At 42.6% G+C, this 21817-nt stretch overlaps 1 protein-coding gene across 1 annotated transcript; it reads right to left on the reverse strand.

The window, feature by feature from the left end:
• Positions 1 to 15610: 15610 nt before the first annotated feature.
• Positions 15611 to 21161, reverse strand: LOC147584388 (double-headed protease inhibitor, submandibular gland). The gene is made up of 6 exons (XM_086719210.1): positions 20814 to 21161; positions 19642 to 19661; positions 19131 to 19252; positions 17395 to 17437; positions 16274 to 16383; positions 15611 to 15782 (listed from the first exon to the last, which is right to left on the reverse strand). The coding sequence occupies exons 1-6, from the start codon at positions 20995 to 20997 to the stop codon at positions 15737 to 15739; spliced, it is 525 nt and encodes a 174-aa protein (XP_086575336.1). The 5' UTR covers positions 20998 to 21161; the 3' UTR covers positions 15611 to 15736.
• Positions 21162 to 21817: the final 656 nt, after the last annotated feature.

A 21817-nucleotide genomic window follows, 5' to 3' on the forward strand; every position in this document is an offset into this window, starting at 1 on the left:
TGGTGATGAATGAGGTCTCTACACGCCATTTGCAGTGAGTCCTGCCTGGTTCTTAAAGTAATCCACAGCCTTTGCAGCTTTGTAACATGGAAGATAGGTTGTCATAACCGAGTTTCCTCCTGTTGTCTGAATGCCCTATGTTCATCTTCCTTTCTGTAAAGAACAATTGTTCTTTTTCTTTTTTAAAAATTTTTAATGTTTTATTATTTGTTTTTGAGAGAGAGAGAGAGGGACACAGAGCACAAGTGAGGGAGGGGCAGAGAGAGAGGGAGACAGAATCTGAAGCAGGCTCCAGGCTCTGAGCTGTCAGCACAGAGCCTGAAGAGGGGCTTGAACCCACGGACCGTGATCTCATGACCTGAACTGAAGTCGGAAACTTAACCGACTGAGACACCCAGGCGCTTGAAGAACAATTGTTCTTATAACAAGGAAAGATATGTCAACTTTAGAAAATTGGAAAAATAGAAATTTAAAAAAAGAAATAGGACATGAAATCTCAAAACCCAGACATAACTGTTAAACATATATTGAATTATATTGTTCCAGTTGTTAAAAATCAAATTTTTGTAGAACTGTATATTGTTTTCTGTCCTTTTCACTTAGAAATGTACTGTGACATTTTCTTGATCTTCAAATATAATCATATAGAATATGAATTTAGAGGCCTGGTGCCATATTTTGTCACATATTTGGATTTTTATTATATTAATATTTTTCTGGGCACCTGGGTGGCTTAGTTGGCTAAGCATCTGAGTTTGGCTCAGGACATGATCTCACAGTTATTGAGTTTGAGCCCCACAAAATCGGGTGAGCTTGAGCGCTACTTCGAGTGAGCCCTGTTTCTCTCGCTCTCTCTTTCTCCCTCTCTCTCTGCCCCTCATGGGACTCTCTTTCTTTCTCCCCCTCTCTCTCTGCCCCTCGCTCACTTGCTCCCTCCCTCTCCCTCAAAAAGAAATTCTTCCCTTGTTGCTCAGTTAGGTTGATTCCAATTTTCAATATTATTACAATGCTAGAAAGAACAAATTTTTATTTACCTCACTTAATGTACTTTTTATTAAATAATTTTAATAAGTGCCAAAAACAAACCTACTGGAAACTTCCAGAAGGACCTGAGTCACCTAGAATATGAAAGCGGTGGTTTTCACCCAATTAGTGGGCTCCATGCTTGTAATCTAACACGGAGCATTTTGAAAATACAAGGCCACCTTACTAAGTGAATTGTTTGTCCCCCAGTTCAGAGAGGTAGAGGGACTCCATTGCATAGAAAGGATTGCAGAGGAAATAAAACATCATAGGAAAGAAATAAGCCTAAAAGAGCTTTAGTTTTTCCAAACTCCCCCAAATTCCAGTTGAACTAATAGTATTGGGTGAGGAGAATAAATAAGATTAAGGTATCACATCCCCGTCAGAAAATCCTTAGTCTATGACTTCCTCATCATCTATCATATCCCTGGCTTAATTCTAAATTATTTTTTAATGTTTTTATTTTATTTTTGAGAAAGAAAAAGAGAGAAAGACAGAGCACAAGCAGGGGAGGGGCAGACACGGAATCCAAAACAGGCTCCAGGGTCTGAGTCCTCAGCACAGAGCCTGAGGAGGAAATCGGATGCTTAATGGCTAAGCCATCCAGGTGCCTCACCCCCTGGCTTAATTCTAAAAGCTATAGCTTGGGGCTTTTCCTCTGGATGTCAGGCTTCTGTTCCTACTTTTGTTTCAAGTTACTTCAAAACAACATTTTCAAAAACCAGCTCCTTGCAATGTAGTCCAAAGCAGATGGTTATCACCTTTCAGGGACACCAAAATCCTCTACAGGATTTAACCTACAGTTCTACTGTTCTCCCACAGAAAGGAAACTTATCTCCACAGCCCATTAATTACAGAACTTTCATAGTCTAGCCCATTCTGTTAACCAGTCACAATCCCACCAGAGCATGGAGCTGCCTGTCTTTAGGCCTCGACATTTGTGTCCCCCCCCTCCCCCCCCCCCCCATAGAACAGCCACCACACAAATGTCAGTCCAATCCTGGGCTAGAGGACAAAGTCTTTCCCTTCTCAAGGATTTCATGGAAGCCATAGGACAGCATTACCATTTTTCCCCCTGCTGCAACGTGTTTATTATGTGCCAAAAAAACGACACCACGGCTAATTGCACACGAACTAGAAGCAGAAGAGCAAAGACACCCCAAACCCAGCAGAAGAAGAGAAATAATGAAGATCTGAGCAGAAATGTCTGTAGGAGAGTGCAGTCTTGTCTGCATAGGCTACAATGACTAACAATGTCAGCTCAGCAGGAAGAGGGGAGTGTATGTGACCCTGGTTCTCTGACACACAGCCTCCCAAAGAGGGGCAAGTAGGTTTTTTTCGTGGTTTTTTTTTTTAAAGAAGAAAGAAAAAGTCAAGTTTTCAACTTCAGTAGTATTTCAGTGACTGCAACTGTTTCTTCATACATTTTTCAACTGAAAGAAATAAGGAAAGGGTATTTGTTCCCTCTGAGAGAAAGGGCTCCTGGGAGCCTTCATCTGCCCCCACCAAAAAGGAGTCCTTTTTTAGCTCAGTTACCAAAAAAAAAAGTCCTGTGACTTTGGAATTAAAAACTTCTATCAACCCCACCCCCCCACCATAAGTGCAACTCAAGAAGGTGGATAAACCATTTAAAACTATATACAGCAGCCATCAAATACCATTTATCCAGTCCAGTTTCAAATACAAAACACATTTTTTTATTCTTGTTTGCAAATGTCTTGATCTGCCACTGTGAGAGACAGTGACCTGCAGTTGCTCAGACACAGGTTTGCTATAATGTTAAAAGCTGCCAGGAAAGGGAAAAAAAAATCTCTTGTTCCAAACGACTTAAAAAACTGTTTGAAGGAGTGTAAAAAGGAACCGGTAAAAACCCTCGAGCGTAAAATACAAAATATGATTTTGGTTTAAATGAAGACCGAAGGCTCCTTGTTGTTTACAGTAAAAGACACCAGGGGCGCCTGGGTGGCTCAGTTGGTTGAGAGTCCAACTTTGGCTCAGGTCATGATCTCGCAGTCTGTGAGTTCGAGCCCCGAGTCAGGGTCTCTGCTGACAGCTCAGAGCCTGGAGCCTGCTTCAGATTCTATGTCTCCTTCACTCTCTGCCCCTCCCCCACTCATGCGTGTGTGTGCTCTCTCTCTCTCTCTCTCTCTCTCTGTCAAAAATAAATAAACTTAAAAAAAAAAAGACACCAGCGGAATACTCAGTTTATACTGATCAGGTGGGGGTTAAATAAATGGAAAGGTGCTGTATGGCAACTCCAAGAACAAACCCATGTTCTGGTCTGAACACTGATCTGGGTAACAGAATTCCTCATCTGTTCTTTGGACTAAGATGACCTTAATGGCCTTCAAGTTCCCCTCAGCTTGACTAAAATTTAGATAAACTTCTACCTGACTCTGAGCTCCTGACCTCCCTTATCTTAGAGCATTTACTTTAGAAATCTTATAATCATAAATTCTTTCTCTGTTGCCTTGAGATGTAATTGTTTTTAGAAACCCCTTGCCAGTTTTACAACCCAGAACCCAGGAGGGGTTCTGGAGGACCCAGGAGCCATCCCTTTGAAATGCAGCCATCAGGAAACACCAGGCAGGCTATCTCCTAATCTCTGTGGAAGGGCAGGAGCCTAACTTTTTGTGAGCACTTTGCTCCAAGTTGCAAAACTACCTCCTGTCATAAAGATATGGGTTTATTTTTCCCTTAGATAAAGCCAATGAGCTAACACAGATGGCCTGTAATTTCCCCCTACCCTCCTCTAGTACTTTTTCACTAGCTCACCCAGACCTTAAAAATCCTCCTTCTTGTATTTCAACCCCGCTGAGTTCATTCTGAGCTCTGGCCTCTCTTACCTATTGCAACTGCATTGAATAAAGCCTTTCTTGCCTATTTGACTTTGTCTGATGTAGTTTTCGTTTTGACAGGACCATCCCACATGCCCAGTAAGATGAGTTTTCTTGTCTCTTTCATTTGGGCACAATTACTGTTTTGTGGCTATTTCCTATTAAGACCAATCCTCGACCTTGTGTAGTTCAAGTGTCAATCTCCCTACCTTGAAGACATGCAAATACTCTAGTGTAAAACGGAAGCACTCACTTCCTGTTAACCTTACTTCTTTCCTTAATTGCCCATTTATTTACTCTTCTCTGGCATTCAGAAGTCTGCCCTGAGCTACCCACTCACTGGCCTGCTGGTCCCTGTTGGCAGCTTCTAGCAGCTACTGCCTGTCCTCTAGGACTAACCAACAGGTGGAATTGAGTCAGGCCACGCTTCCCTTTTATTTGCCCTAATCCTTTGTTGTCCCTAAAATCCCTCCCCTGGCTGTACAGATGGACGTGAATTTCTTTACTAACAGGTTGGAGAAAGGAAAATCTTTAAAGGGAATTACCGAGAAGGGGGAAAGCTAAAATGCTAGAACATAGAGATGAGATTCCTCCGAGACAACGAGGAAAATAACTAAGAAGTCCTCAAGGCAAGGCCCTGATGGTGAGCTCCCCCAGTGTCTCATCTGATTCCTCTTCCCTCAGGCTTTTCAAAGACTGATTTGCTTTTCTCCATTTCTCTTTGAGGCAGCAAATCCTGCCCACAATATCTTATGGAATATTTGGAAGAGAGGCTCTGACAATTGAAATTGTGAAGGCCCAGGTTAAGCGTGGGCCCTTAGGGTCAACTCTCCTTTGCAATGTTCTGATCAGTGTGAGTTGAAGATATCCCTCTTCCTTTTCAGTGTTGTACCTAACACATACACAGACACACATACACAGACGCAGATTTATGTTTGACAAAATTAAGTGTTAATTCTCAGATGGTACGGTACAGAAGTTTTCAAATTACGTATTGTGACCCTTTTGTGGGCTGTGAAACTTATTTTGTTACCATCACTATTTTTTAAATAAAATATAGTAAAACAGAGTAAATAGAATAGAATAAAATAAAAATGACAATGCAACTTCAATAGTGTGTGTGTGTGTTTCTAGGTGGTGAGATAACATATTTTGTTCACTGTGGGTCACATTCAATAAAGTTTCAAAGCCTCTACGATACACCTACAAGTAAGGAAACAAAAATTTGCTATTTGCAAGCTGTGTACCTCTTGCAAGGAGAAAACAAGTTTTTTGGGTTTCTTTTTTCATGTTTTCTGCCAAAAGCCTAATATAGTGCTTTGTTCTTATTGGAATAGTAATTCAACAAGCATTTCTTATGTCCCTACTTTGAACCCTTCTCTCTTCCTCTTCAGAGTTAACTGGAAAATCAGAGGCACCTAAGCTTATGTTTATTGAAGAACTGAATGAAAACTTGGGCTAGTTGCAACATACCGTACTACCCCCAAGAATCAATCTAACTTATACCAACATTTGAAAAAAGCAAAGTGTTGTGGTTGAAAGGGCGGGCCTACGCCAGCCGACTCCATCTTGTTCTGTGTCCTTCACCTTGACCACACCTCCTCCCCTTGAGTAACCCCCCCCCTCACCTGCCTAACAGGACTCGGACCCTTCCCCAGGACCCTTCCCCAGCCAATCGGCTGAGGCCATAGCCATTACCTCACCAACTGCCCCAGGCCCCAATAAAACCTTTGTCCTTTTGAAACTAGCTCTCTTTCCCTGGTATCTCACCGCTGCGTCGGTGCAGGTAGGGGATTGAGCTCGAGCTAGCTCGAATAAAGGCTCTTTGCTTTTGCATCGGACTCGGCTCCCTAGTGGTCTTTGGGGATCACGAATTCTGGGCATAACATTTGGGGGCTCGGCCCGGGATCCCCAAGAACCCCGAGGGACCCCCGACCCGGAGAGCCTGACTGGCCACGGTTAGTATCTGTTTGTTCTGTCTTTTCTGTGTGAGCTCATTTCTGGAATTCTGGTAGTGCCCGACGCGGTCTAAGTGGACGCACTGGAGGACCACGGGCCGGGAGTTTCGGAAGACGTTCCGATTCTCTCTTCTGGAGGGACGTGGAATCCCCTCAAAGGTCTGAGACGAGGCGGGTCGCTCCCGCTGGTCTGCGTGAGGCCGTCGTCTTTGGAGGGACGTGGAATCCCCTCATCGGTTTTGGAGGGACATGGAATCCCCTCAAAGGTCTAAGCTAGCTTGCAGTTTTGCTTCCATGGAGTTGGAAGACTTTCTAGGGGCCCTCTGTTTGTCTGTTTTTGTGTTTCTCTGTTTTGTTCTGTGGACTTACTGGACGGACGTTATGGGACAGACTCAGACTACTCCTCTAAGTATTATGATTGATCACTTTAAGGATGTGAGGGGAAGAGCTAACAACCTCAGTGTGGAAGTCCGAAAGGGTCAGATGCAGTTTTTTTGTTCTAGCGAGTGGCCAACTTTCAATGTCGGATGGCCACCAGAGGGGACCTTCGACCTCCCTACCATCCACCGAGTCAGGAGTATCATCTCTCAGCCTAAGGCGGGCCATCTTGATCAGCTCCCTTACATTATCACTTGGCAGGACCTTGTAGAAGACCCACCCTCTTGGCTTAAGCCCTTCCTAACCCTGCTCCCTCCGGAGCCAAAACCCATTCTTGCTTTGCAGGAGACAGAGAAGAGGAAAAGTCTTACCCAGCCTTCAGCACCCCTCTACCCTGTCCTACAGGGGGGTGCTGAAGAAGAATTAATTTTTCCTCCCCCGTATAACCCCTCTAGGATGCCGGAAGAACACCATCCTCCCCTTCCGGGGGAGGCAGACGCTGTTCCGAGAGCGGGAGGCGGAAACGCTCCAGGGGGAAGCCCGCCCTTTACCAGACAAAGGGCTCAGAGGGGGCAATCCGCCTCCGCCGCCGACTCCACTATTCTGCCCCTGCGAGCCACCGGACCCCCAGACGCGGAGGGGAATCAGCCCCATCACTATTGGCCTTTCACCACTAGTGACCTCTACAATTGGAAAGCTCAGAATCCTAAGTTTTCCGAGAAACCGGCAGGGCTTATTGATTTATTAGACTCTGTTCTTTTTACCCATCAGCCCACGTGGGATGATTGCCAGCAGCTTTTGCAGGTCCTGTTCACGACTGAAGAAAGAGAAAGAATCCTCAGTGGGGCCCGGAAACTAGTTCCAGGTGCAGACGGAAATCCCACCACCAACCAGGCTCAGATAGATGCCTCCTTCCCCTTAACTCGGCCCCAGTGGGATTTCAACACGCCAGAAGGTAAGGAGAGGCTCCGGGTCTACCGCCAGACTCTAATGGGGGGTCTCCGAATGGCTGCTAGAAAGCCAACCAATTTGGCCAAGGTAGGAAATGTACAACAGGGAAAAGATGAATCTCCGGCTGCCTTTTTAGAACGGATCATGGAGGCATTCCGTACCTATACCCCCATGGATCCAGAGGCTCCGGAAAGCAAGGCGGCTGTTCTCATGGCCTTTGTAAACCAATCGGCCATAGACATTAGGAGAAAATTACAGAAAATAGATAGACTAGGAGAAAAAAAGTCTGCAGGACTTATTGGTGGTAGCCGAAAAGGTATATAATAACCGGGAGCCTCCTGAGGACAAGCAGGCTCGCGCCATGGTGGCTGCCAGCAGTAAGCAGACTCGAGACCTGGTCAGAATACTACTAGCTACCACTGCTGACTTCCCCGAGGAACGAGACCGCCGTCTCCGGCAGCTGGCAGACGACACAAGAAAAGGTAAAAGCACCAAGGGGGGAAGCAGAGGCTGCAGAAGGATCAGTGCGCATACTGCAAGGAGATAGGGCATTGGGCCCGAGATTGTCCAAAAAGAGCTGGCGGGAAGGGAAGCAAGACTGATCGAGTAAAAGTCCTAGAGCTGGATGAACTAAGTGATTAGGGGAGTCAGGGTTCGGACCCTCTCCCCGAACCCAGGGTAACTCTTAAAGTGGAGGGGACCCCTATTGACTTCCTTGTCGACACCGGAGCACAACATTCGGTCCTCCGCACCCCACAAGGAAAACTAGCCAACAAAAAGTCCTGGGTACAAGGGGCAACTGGTATGAGCCAGTATTCATGGACTACCCGAAGAACAGTAGATTTGGGAACGGGCCGGGTATCCCACTCCTTTATGGTAATACCAGAATGCCCCTACCCGCTGTTAGGACGGGACTTACTGACCAAGATTGGAGCTCAGATAACTTTCAGACAAGGGGGGCCTCAGGTCACCGATGGCAAGGGCCACCCCATCCAGGTCCTGACCATGAAACTGGAGGATGAATACCTCCTCCACCAGGAGGCGCTCCCGAGAGAGGATAATATAGACAGATGGCTACGAGAATTCCCCTCGGTTTGGGCAGAGACAGGGGGGATGGGACTAGCCGCTCATAGGACCCCAGTCCTGGTAGAGCTCAAGCCAGGAGAGAGTCCGGTAAGGATCAAACAATACCCCATGTCTCAGGAGGCCCGGAAGGGGATCCAGCCACACATCCGGAGACTACGAAGCCTAGGGGTACTAGTTCCTTGCCAGTCTGCCTGGAACACCCCCTTACTGCCGGTCAAAAAGCCTCACACAAATGACTACCGACCGGTACAAGACCTCCGGGAAGTAAATAAGAGGGTCGCGGACATACACCCAACTGTTCCCAACCCATATACTCTCTTGAGCTCCTTAGCGCCCTCCAGGGTCTGGTATACTGTACTAGATTTAAAGGACGCCTTCTTCAGTCTGCCACTGGCACCCCAGAGCCAACCCTTCTTTGCCTTCGAGTGGCATGATCCGGAGGAGGGCTCCAGTGGGCAACTCACCTGGACACGGCTACCTCAGGGATTCAAAAATTCACCCACCATCTTCGACGAGGCACTACACGAAGACCTGGGTGAGTACAGAAGGGAGCACCCTGGCCTCACCCTTCTACAGTATGTAGATGACATCCTGATTGCTGCGGACACGGCCAAAGACTGTGAGCGAGGGACCCAGGACCTGCTGGCTACCCTGGGGGCCTTAGGATACCGGGCATCCGCGAAGAAGGCTCAGATATGCAGGAAGAGGGTAAGTTACCTGGGATATATCCTGGAGGGCGGACAGCGGCGGTTATCAGAAGCCAGAAAAGAAACTGTCCTAAGGATCCCTACTCCCACCTCCCGAAGAGAAGTGAGGGAATTCCTAGGATCAGCCGGCTACTGCCGCCTCTGGGTTCCAGGTTTTGCTGAGATCGCCAGGCCCCTATATGAAGCTACCAAAGAGGGGAAAACATTTAAATGGGCTGAAAAAGAAGAAACTGCCTTTAATCAGTTAAAAAAGGCCCTCCTAAGTGCCCCAGCCCTGGGCCTACCAGACATTACAAAGCCCTTCCACCTCTTTGTAGACGAACATAAGGGAATAGCAAAAGGGGTTCTAACTCAAGCCTTAGGCCCCTGGAACCGTCCAGTGGCTTACCTGTCTAAGAAACTAGACCCAGTGGCTGCCGGCTGGCCGCCATGCCTAAGAATTATTGCGGCGACAGCACTCCTAGTCAAGGATGCAGACAAGCTGACCCTAGGACAGGAGATCTGGATCACGACCCCACACGCCATTGAAGGGGTCCTGAAACAGCCTCCGGATAGATGGATGAGCAATACACGTATGACTCATTACCAGAGCCTCCTACTCAACCCTCCACGAGTGCGGTTCCACCCCAGTGCAGCCCTCAATCCTGCAACCCTGCTGCCCGACCCTGACCTAGGTGCTCCATTACATGACTGTGCGGGAATCCTGGAACAAGTACATGGATTCCGGACGGACCTGACCAACCGGCCCCTCCCCGATGCTGAGGCTACTTGGTTCACTGATGGCAGCAGCTTTGTGCAAGACGGACACAGGTATGCGGGTGCAGCGGTGGTCACCGAAACGGACACCGTATGGGCGGAGGCTCTACCCTCTGGAACGTCAGCCCAGCGAGCAGAGCTCATAGCCCTCACCAAGGCGCTGATGCTGGGAGCTGGAAAACGGCTTAACATCTACACAGACAGCCGTTATGCATTTGCCACAGCTCATATTCATGGGGCAATTTATCAGGAGAGGGGGTTACTGATGGCAGAAGGACGGACTATAAAAAATAAGCAGGAGATACTTAACCTGCTTACAGCCTTATGGCTTCCTGCCAAGCTAGCCATTATCCACTGCCAAGGGCACCAAAAAGCTGATAACCCAGTAGCTAGAGGTAATCGAAAGGCTGACCAGGCAGCCAAGGCAGTAGCCCTTACTCCAGTCCCCACCATGAGCATACAACTACCAGACCCGGGAGACCCAGTTTTACCAGACCAGCCCAAATACTCCCAGGAGGAGTTAGAGCAGATCAAGAAACTCCCTATGGCCCAGGAGATAAAGGGATGGTGGTATACACATAACAAGGAGCTCGTGTTACCAGACCAGCTCGGAGTCTCAATATTAGAGCACATGCATCGGTCTACTCACATGGGGGCCCGAAAATTAAAAGACTTAATCCGACATGCCGGAATTAAGATTCACCAACAGGACACCAAAATAGAGCAAGTTGTATCCGCCTGCAAGACCTGCCAACTCACCAACGCGAGGGCCACATCAAATAAAAAAGGAACCAGGCTCAGAGGCACCAGACCAGGAGCCCAATGGGAAGTCGACTTCACTGAAGTCAAACCAGGAAAGTATGGTTTTAAATATCTTTTAGTATTTACAGACACCTTCTCTGGCTGGGTGGAGGCATACCCAACCAAGCATGAAACGGCTCAGACGGTGGCTAAGAAGCTACTAGAAGACATCTTACCCAGGTATGGTTTTCCTGCCATGGTAGGATCAGACAATGGACCAGCTTTTATCTCGCAGGTAACACAGGCAGTAGCCAAGGCGGTGGGGGCAAACTGGAAATTACATTGTGCTTATAGGCCCCAGAGCTCAGGACAGGTAGAAAGAATGAATAGAACCCTAAAAGAGACCCTTACCAAATTAACCATGGAGACTGGCGGGGACTGGGTGACTCTCCTACCGTACGCCCTTTACCGGGTTAGAAACACTCCTTACACTCTGGGTTTTACTCCCTACGAGATTATGTTTGGCAGGCCACCCCCTGTTATTCCCAGCCTTCGAGCTGAACTTATTGCTGAATTTAAAGATCAAGAACTTTTTCTTTCCTTGAGCGGGCTCCAGAGGGCGCACGAGGACATTTGGCCGCGTCTCCGTGCCATCTACGAGGCTGGCCCGATCCTGACACCTCATCAATACAGGCCAGGAGACTGGGTCTACGTCAAGAGGCACCACCGACAGACTCTCGAGCCGCGCTGGAAGGGACCCTACATCGTGGTGTTGACAACCCCCACTGCTCTCAAGGTAGACGGCATCGCGACCTGGGTCCATCACACCCACGCTCAGCCAGCGGACCCCTCCTCGATCCGGAAGGACGTTGTCACGCGATGGGCCATCAGTCGGGACCAACACAACCCGCTCAAGCTCAAGCTACAGCGCATTTGACCTACCTAATATTGGTAACTCTGTTAACTGCTTGTCATTGCTCATGCTGCCGGGAGTCCCCACGCCCCCCAAAACATCACCTGGCAGATCATAGACACCAGCTTGGGGACAATACTTAATCAGACGTCCCAGAGCCACCCCAGGGACACTTGGTTCCCAGAACTTTGCATAAACCTCCAAACTCTGTTCCCCTTGTCACCATAAATGCAGCCGGTCCCATGATTGGGTCCCTAAGCTACATGACAAGGGGGGAATGAAAGGGCGGGCCTACGCCAGCCGACTCCATCTTGTTCTGTGTCCTTCACCTTGACCACACCTCCTCCCCTTGAGTAACCCCCCCCCTCACCTGCCTAACAGGACTCGGACCCTTCCCCAGGACCCTTCCCCAGCCAATCGGCTGAGGCCATAGCCATTACCTCACCAACTGCCCCAGGCCCCAATAAAACCTTTGTCCTTTTGAAACTAGCTCTCTTTCCCTGGTATCTCACCGCTGCGTCGGTGCAGGTAGGGGATTGAGCTCGAGCTAGCTCGAATAAAGGCTCTTTGCTTTTGCATCGGACTCGGCTCCCTAGTGGTCTTTGGGGATCACGAATTCTGGGCATAACATGGTGAGTGTTTCAAATGACACACTGATGTTATGAAAAGTCTAAGTGTAAAGTCTAACGCAGTTGGCCTAATAGGAAAACAGAAGATGGGCAATCGTAATTCAAAATGTGTCATGAAAATAGGTTTTCAAATCAAGTGTTACTAGCGCTAGTAATGCTAGATAAATATACTCATACTTGTTTTAAGGCACAGGATAAGTTCCATCTTGGTAATTTTTTCCTTAATATACATATTAAGTAATATATTTAGTACATATTACATATAATATTTATATCCTTAATATACATATTAAGTAATATATTTAGTACATATTACATATAATATTTATGTTACTAAATATTACATATTTAGTAATATAAATTTTACCCTAACTACTGCCTTAGGGAGAATTTCACAAATAATATTATTCTGTTTTCATTTATTTCAAAATGCTTTTAGTTTCTCATTTGATTTCTTCTTTGACTCAGGGCTTATTTATTGGTGTGATGTTTATTTTCCAAATATTGGGGATTTTCCAGAGACTTTTTTAATTTTTTTGTTTTCTTATTCAATTCAGATGTGGTCAGAGGACAAATACCATTCTGACTTGAATCCTTTTAAATATATTGAAATTTGTTTTACAGACAAGAAAGTGGTCTTGGTAAGTATTTCTTGTTTACTTGAGAAGAAGGTTCACACTGCTCTTGTTGGGGGCAGTGTTCTCGGGTCACGTGGTTGTCAATCAGGCCACATGGTTGATTGTATTACTCAATTCTGCTGCACAATTGTTGATATTCTACTTACTTGTTTTATTAATTTTTGAGAGATGGATATTGAAATCTCTGATCATAATCATGGATTTGTTTATTTTTCCGTGCACTTATATTCATTTTTGATTTGAAAATCTTGAGTTTAATTAACATGTAAGATTTTTGTATCTTCTTAATTAATTGAGAATTTTATCATTATAAAATATAACTCTCATCCTTTGAATAAGCCTTTCCTCTAAAATCTATTTTGTTTATATCAATAATGCTACTCCAGCTTTCTTTTGACTAATGTTAACATGGTAATCCTTTTATTTTTTCTATTTGTGCTTTTATTTTTAAAGTGTATTTCTTATAAACACACTTACTTTTTTAAAAATCCAGTCTGCAATCTCTTCCTTTAATTAGTGTTTAGACCATTCATATTTAATATGATAATTGATATACTTATTGTAACAGTTAATTTTATATATCAACTTGGCTAGGCCACAGTGCCCAGATATTTGGTCAGACACCAGTTGAGATATCACTGTGAAGGTATTTTTTCTGCTATGATCAATATTTAAATCAGATCTCATTGTTATTATTGTTGTCTGTAGTTAAATTATTATTATAAGGTCAGCATCTATGTACCCATCATTCTAGTGACGAGCTAGAACCGCCATCATCCTAAAAGCCTCCCACATGTTATTGCCAGCTATACACCGAGTATTTGTGTCCCCAGTAAATTTATATGTTGAAGCCTAATCCCCAATGTGATGGTATTAAGAGGTAGGATTTTTAGGAGGTGATTAGGTCATGAAGGCAGAGCCCAGAGAGCTCACTTGCATCTTGGTCTTAGACTTGCCAGACTCTAGAACTGTGAGAAATAAACGTTTGCTGTTTAAGCCTCCCAGTTTATGGTACTTTTGCTATAGGAGCCCAAACAGACTGAGGCACTGCCTAACTACAGCCCCCTCTCACAGACTCTATTCTGACTTCTGTGTTAATCACTCACTTGCATTTTTAATAGTTTTACTACCTATACATGCCTCCCCAAAGAGAGATATTTTAACCTTTGGGATTTCCTCTTTGGTGAGGTGTCTAAACCTGTAGACTCTGAGTGAAGCATAGTATTTTCTGTAATGTGGGTGGGCCTCCTGTGATCACTTGAAGGCCTTAAGAGAAAAAGCCTGAGATCTCTTAGGGAAGGAGCATTCTGCTTCTCGACTTCCTTTAGAATTGAGCTGCAACATCAATACTTCCCCTGGGTCACCAGTCTGCTGACCTACTGTGCAAATTTCACACTTTCTATAATCACATGGACCAATTACTTAAAATAAATCTTTTTCTTTCTCTCTTGTCTCTGTCCCTTTCTCTGTCTCTGTCTCCCTGTCTCTCTCTCTCTCTACACACACACACACACACACACACACACACACACACACACAGAGTTGGTTTTGTTTTTCTGAAGAATCCCTAACTAACACAATTACCTTGAGTCTGCCATCCTGCTACTTGCTTTCTATTAGTCCAATCTGTTTTTCCTCTTTACCTCTTTTCTTTGTCTCTCTTGCACAAATATAGTATTTTTTTCATTATTCCATTTTATCTTCATTGTTGGCATATTTAGTGTTGCTTTAGGATTTATAATATACATTCTTAACTTTTCACAGTGTACCTTTAAGTGGTATTATATCATTTAACTTAACACAGAATCTTATAATAGAATACTTTTCATTTCTTCTCTCTGTGTTTATGCTGTCATGCATTTTATTTTCACATATGAAAAATGAAAATAAAGTTCTGGCAACCTAGCTGCTATGAATGAAATTGTGTCCCTTCCAAATTCAAATGTGAAAACATTAACCATCAGTGTGACTGTATTTGGAGATAGGGTTTTAGGAGGTAATTAATGTTAAATGAGGTCATAAGGGTCAGGTCTTCCTTTCAGTTTTTACTGAACCTTTAATGATTCTTGATTATAGTCTTTTTTCATTGCATAGTAATCAACTCTTCAAAAGATTGTCTCTGACTAGTCTACAAACTCCTTACTGACATGAAATCTTTGCCCACTTGTATTGCCTCTCCCTACACAACACACTGCTTGACCCATAGTGATCTTTCTATATGTGTTGTTAAAAAACACACACAAATCTCCACAAAATAGCTGGCAAGCATTTAACCAGACTTTACTACAAAAGCAAATTGTATTGGACTGATGAACTTACAGGGCATAACTTTGTTCCTATTTGCAGATGTACTGTTAGAAAATTCTTCTCTTTATGTAAGCAAAATATCTGTCTTTGCATATTATGTTAATGACATGACTCCTTTCTATGGAGCCCCAGAAATGAGAACGTTCTGATCTCTCTTGTGATAGTCCTGCATATGTCCTCATCTTTCCTAGTTACCTTGAACTTTCCTTGGGCCTTTTAAAGACTTCAACAACAGTTTAATCAAATTCTATTATTTTTAGTCTCTTCCCAACATGACCAACAAAATGCCTTCCTTTGTGGATTCCCACCTGTGACTGAGTCCTCTTTAAATAATGGTATCTAACATCTAATGTTATTCCTGGTCTGATTAGTTGATAGTATTATGGATTCTTACTCTATCTTCCTCCAAAGCTGAACTTTCCACTGTTCATTAGTGTTGCTAAAGGTACTAGTGTTAAGACTAATGGTCAGATCTGCCCCTTGACCCATGTTTACTTAAAAATTGTGAGTTTTTGTAAAATGGGATGCTATGAACAGATTCCTCTCCCATTAGTGTATATATAATCTCTCCAGCTCCCAACTTGAGTAGAAATAGAAGAAATCTTTCCTTGTCACTTATTGAGAGAAATGACCACAGACATTTTCCTTAAGAGACTACAGTTGCATCCAAAGACATGCCTGAAAGCTTTCTGCTAAAAATCTTTTATTGAAGAATAAAATCCATATATTTGCCCCACAGCCATCTGAGAGGGATTGGTTCTCTATGTGGAATCTGCCAAAGGGAACTTGGTGCCCTTGAGCATCAGGGAGACTCAGCACTCTCCATACTTTGCCAAAAAAAGTGTACCACGTCTCTTCCTATAAGAGAAATCATTTTTTTTTTTTTAAGGGAAGGCTTTGGAGATCTTAAATTGAAACTTTTATATTCTAAAATCAAGCCAGCCAAATGAGCACAGAGCATGAAAGGTGAGCAATTAGTAACTGAGATCCAGCAAGGGGGAAAAAGGAATTCAGTGTGCTAGTGAAAGCCAGTGTTAGGAGCCAAAAAAGTCTTTAAATATCTCTTGCTATTTGCCATTCAGTAATACTATGATGTTGATAAAGTCTCCTTTTTGAGCTTCATTTTCTTCCTACTATCCACTATCATTCTTTCTCTTGCCTCTTTCTCTTTATTTTTGCTTTTTTTTGTAAAATATTATAATTATCAGCAACCTATACTGATACACTTCATAGCAGTGTATACACTCATACACTTCATAGGAGCAGCAAGCTTATCAGGTAGCTAAGATGGTTTCAAGCTCTGCAGGAGAGGCCATTACTGCAAATAATATGTTAAATTCAGCACTTACACAACTTCATTGCAAAATGAGCATTTGTTAGAATATACTTTTCCATCAGATCCGCAGAGAGGGAAATATTCCATAGTACAGATGGCAGAATAATTGGTGCACTCAATTTGCTCCAGTCCAAAAAAAGAAAAAAAAAAAAGAAAGAACAATTTCGAATTGTTAAATCACAGAAAATGAGCTTTTTAAAGGTCTTGAGAGGTCATTTAGTTCCAAATCTCACTCATAAAAAGACAAACCCTCTTCAGTTTACAAAATCTGACCCAAAATGGTGGCACTCTCATCACAGAAAGAGATGGCTTAGCCTGAGGTTACGGCTTCCCTCTCCCTCATTCTCCTCAGGGAACTGATGAATAGAATACATCTTCTATCTTGTACTTAGTTTTTGAACCAGTCTTCTCCTTACCATGCTGTCATCCATTTTATCCAGGTCCTCATGGTCTTGCCTGCATAGTCACAGTTGCCTGCCAGTTTGTTGCCCTAAACCTACCTTCATCTGAGATTTCAATCACCCTCCACACTGACGCCAGAGTGATCTTTCAAAAAACAAAATCAGTTTTTGGTTTTTGATTACTTAACTGATTCCCCGTCAACAGAAATTCCCCTCATGAGCCTGGCTTATCTCTCTTATCCTCTGCCTCTTACTCTATCTAGCTAAACTTAACAACTGAATTCCCGGAGTGTTTCCTGCTCCTATACATCCCTGTGCCCTTGCTTAAGGTGTTTTTCCTATCTTGCATCACCTTACCCCTTTCTCCATCAGACTGACTCCTAAGACTCTTAGTCCTTAAAAGTCAGTTTAACTACTTTTTTTAACAGTTTCATGATGATATTTCTCTCCCTCACCCATCAAATTGGTGTAGATGCCCCTCCTTAAAATATTTACTACCACAATCCCATGTGTATAATTCTCTTGTCATGTTTCAAACTCTATTAAAATTATTTTAATATTTTAACCCACTCACATAGCTCTTTAGCCCTGAATTGTCTTTACATGTGTTCTTGAGTTTTTTGGTCTATACATAGTCATAGACAGTTTCTAGAATACCTATTTTAAAATTTTCATAAAGTGAGAATTATAACATTTTATATTGAGCATAAATGAAATTTCTGTGTATACTTACACATTTATTATCATAAAGTTTTCTGAGTTGAAATCGTTTATTTCTGAAAGAAAAGATTTTATTGAATGGGTAATGCATTACTTGATATTTCACAATCTATAGAGTAAAATACAGACATATGTTATTCTATGTTGTCTAACCTGTACTGAGAATGACGAGTTCTGGTTAAATTCTACTCTAGTCGGCTAATACTGACCATTAACATCTTTGATGGGTGATCATTTTGTAAACAAATAAAAGTATGAGAAAATACAATCAGCACTAAGAGGAGATTGGGCATTTAAAAAATAGTCCATGAATATCCACATAAAAATCAAAGGTGTAATATAGTGTGAAAACATTTTTTTGCAGTTAAGAAAAAGAAAATATGTTCAAATCCATCTCTGGCACTCACAGTCTGTGTAATTTTGTTAGTCACTTCCTCTTTGTATTAGATTCCTGTTTCCTAAAAAGAGGTTAGGTGATGCTATCATCAATAAGATCTCATCAGTCTTTAATCTCTTGTGTTTTTTTTTTCAGCACAGGAGTTTGCATATCCTGAGAGACTTTATTCTGAATAACACTTGTTATTATACTTGACTATAAATTTTAAGAAGGGTTAGAAAAGAAGGGGAAGATGATAAGAAGGAAGAAGAGCTCATTTCTGTATTAGTTGCAGAGCTAAGGTTTGATATGTTTTATCACAGTGAACCCTAAACACCATTATAATTTCTATCTTACAGGGGCTCTTGGGTGGCTCAGTTGGTTAAGTGTCTGACTCTTGATTTTGGCTCAGGTCATGAACTCATGGTTTGTGGGATGGAGCCCTGGATCGGGCTCTGCTCTGACAGGGCAAAGCCTTTTTGGGATTCTCTCTCTCCCTCTCCCAATGCCCCTCCCTCACTGATGCTTTAAATAAATAAATAAATAAATAAATAAATAAGCTTTAAAAAATAACTTATATCTTACAAATGAGGATAGTGAAGTACGTAGTGGGTTGGGTATTTGTCTGATGTCACATATTTACTAAGAGCAATCTGGATTCTAATCCAGATGTGTGACACCAAAGCCCATGATTTTAACCAGTAGCCATAAAGTGGTGAATTCAAATTCATGGAATGGCTGGTAATAATGTTTCTTTCATTTGCTTAGAGGCTGAGATGTTGTTTATAGTGAGGACTTCTTGTGTAATTTGTGGGTCTGCTGGTGGGGATTCCAACTATCCATTTGTATTTTTAATCTCTTCCTTAGACTTTTCCAGATAATTCTAAGAAGGAACATGGATTTTCTCTGGGTTATAAAAGATAGATCAAATTCTTATAATAGTACCCATGGCAAACAGCCTAAATAGAGAGAGTTGTCTTCTGAGCTCTCATTATACAATAAGAAAGATATAAACAGAAGATTATGGAACTTTAACCAAGATACATTTTCTGCCTGAGACTCAGTTTCCTCAAATGTAATGTGAAAATAAAAATGTCTCTATGTAACAGCTAATGCCTGAAGGACAGTGTAATATGTGAATGAGAATTTGGCTGGATAGCAAAGAAATATATATATCCTTAGAGATATTTATTTGTTTACCTATTTACTTATTTATTTTTATTTTAACAAAGCAATGTCCAAAGGGTATTGGAGGAGTGTGACAAAAGGTAGGATTTATCAAACCATGTTGTTAGAAACCAAGCAGATTTTAGCCAATGTGGACTTTGTAATCTTTAAAAAAAGAGGGGCTCCAAATTGGGTATTATACTTACTGGTTCAGTAGGCAAAACATGCATTCATTACTGTAAGTTTTATGATCTATGCCACATATTGGTTTCAGCTCCTTTGAGCATGTAATCCCAGAGCCTTTTCTGTTGTATTGGGAGCAGTTCACCTATAATTAGAATAAAAAATAATGGCCTACATTGTTTTCCTTCAATTCTATAACCATTCTTCTATCAAGCTGGGAAGAAAGAGAAGAGAGTGAAAAGAGTACCATAGCCTGTTCAACTTTCTAGCAAATATGTCTAGAAGACCTTGTATGGTCCAGGCGCTGTGCTACACAACTAGGTCAGACCTGAAATAATCTGTAAATAAAATGATAATTAACAGGTAAAGAAGGAAATGTTAATCTCTCCTTTTAGAGTTATGTTGAGAGTGCAATGTAATAATGAATGTGAAAGTTTAAAAAGCTACTTAAAGGGTCACCTGGATGGCTCAGTCAGTTAGGTGTCTGACTTCAGCTGACATCATGATCTCACAGTTCATGGGTCCACGCCCCACATAAGGCTCTGTGCTGACAGCTCAGAGCCTGAAGCCTCCTTCAGGTTTTGTGTCTCCCTCGTTCTGCCCCTCCCTCACTCATGCTGTCTCTCTCTCTTTCTCAAATAAATAAATAAATATTAAAAAAAATTTTTTTAAAGCTACCTAAGGTAAAAGTTTCCTTAATCTGCTGTTCCCCATTTGCAAAAAGATTCCTTTTGCAGCCTTTAAAGAAAAAAAAACACCACCAGGAGAAGTGGAGTTAGGACTGGTTTTACCCCCCTAGGAATTAGTTCCATCCACAGTGATCCAGGTTACCTACTTTCACAGCCCCATTTACGAATTAGCTCTGATTTTATTTTTACAAAGACCCCACAGAAAGGGGCTATACTCACCTCTATGATGCCCAGAAGAGTGTGGCATGAGACGCATTTGAACAGAAGGAAGTGGAGAAAGAGCAAATTCCACAGTTAGAAATGCAAGGTTGAATTCACGGTCTACAGTAACTAAAACCCATTTCTAACATCCCTTGCCCCCATCAGACCTAAGAGGTCACTTCTTTACTTACGGCCAGTTCAGGACGAAGCCAGAAATGTATGCAATTCTGACTTAAAAAATAAATAAATAAACATGGGGGAAATTTGTGGTCATTGGAGAAAAGGCTGTCATAGGTATCTAGGAATTCCTGTGAGCATGTCAAGGATAGGGGTTGGTTACAGTCTCAAAGTTGCCTAAGTTGTTTCTGAAAGGGCAATTCAGAAGCCTGACATCGATCAGCAACTGAGCAGGCTGCCCATAGTCCTTTTATTCTTTTTTTTTTTTAACTGAAGTATGGTTGACACACAATGTTACATTAATTTCAGGTGTACAACACAGTGATTTGACAAGTCTATACACTATGCTGGGCTCACCACAAATGTAGCTACCATCTGTCACCTTACAACCCTATTAGAGTACCATTGCCTATATTCCCTATGCGGTACCTTTTATTCCCATGGCAATCTTTTTATTCTTCTTCTCAGTCTCTCTTCCTCTTCTGGAAGGTCTGACCCCCACCCCCTCTTTGTTAATCAGAACAATCCAGATAGTTAACTTCTAAATTTTCTTCTGACTTTAACATCCTATATTGACTGGAGGTTGAACAAATTGCAGCTAACACATGGGTATGGATACTAAAAGGAGTCCTAACTCACCAGGAGGAGAGGCAGCCCACGTGGTGGCTGCCAGAGTGATGATGGCAAAAGCAGTGATGCTCTTCATCATGATGATGAGTGAGGGTGGCAGAGATATGCTGCTCTGAGACAGGAAGTCCAGAGAAAGAGAGAGAAAGCAGTCTGCCAAATACATACGTACACGTATATATATACACACATGCATAAGGCAGGGTCCCACTTTCGTTAAAAATCGACCTTTTCAGTGGTGATTGGTTGCTAACCCAAGCTAGGGTATTAACTTCACAAACTTCCTTATTATCTTGAATTGTAGCCAGTGGAAATAGTTATACCCTGAAACTCACCTACCAGAAGCTCTCTTGCATAATAATCCTCTGGTCTCTTAGCAAATACAACAGCATGGCTATATTTAAGAACAAATAAAAATCACAGGTGTAGTAAAGAGAAAAAAACATTAAGATGGTATGCGTAAAGAGTTTTAAGGTGATGTCAAATGTAGGAAAGTTGAAACAGAAAACAGAAGCAATGAGGACATTTCTTGTACAGTGGTACAACATGAATACTTAGCGCTGTAATACCTTGCTTTCCTAGAGTAGGAAGACAGTTTCAATATTCTATGAAGGCTTGTTAAGTGATTATAACAAACTTGTGAAATATGCAGTATTATTGCTACTTAGCAGATGGGACAACAAATACAGAAAGATTAAGTGCTTTCTATTTAGTCATAGAGTTAATAGATGTAAGAGCCAGTCCTCCAGAATCCTAGACTTATGCTTCTATTCTGTATTTTTTTATTCATATATGCTATGTCAATAGCAACAATGATTGTGTATAATGAAAATCCAGATTTTAGCATAGAGTGTCATGCTTCTTAAGATTACAAATATGATATTCTGCTTAACACATTCTCTGGTGCCCCTATCTATATATGTCTGATAACCAACCTTTTTTTTTTTTTTCCAATAATATAGGCCTAATGATTTCCAAGTACTTAGATGTGGTCATCAACATCAGCTGTCCAGAAG

Source organism: Puma concolor, chromosome A1, assembly GCF_028749965.1.
Source record: "Puma concolor isolate L17-30 chromosome A1, mPumCon1.1.hap2, whole genome shotgun sequence".
Taxonomy (NCBI): Eukaryota; Metazoa; Chordata; class Mammalia; order Carnivora; family Felidae; genus Puma; species Puma concolor.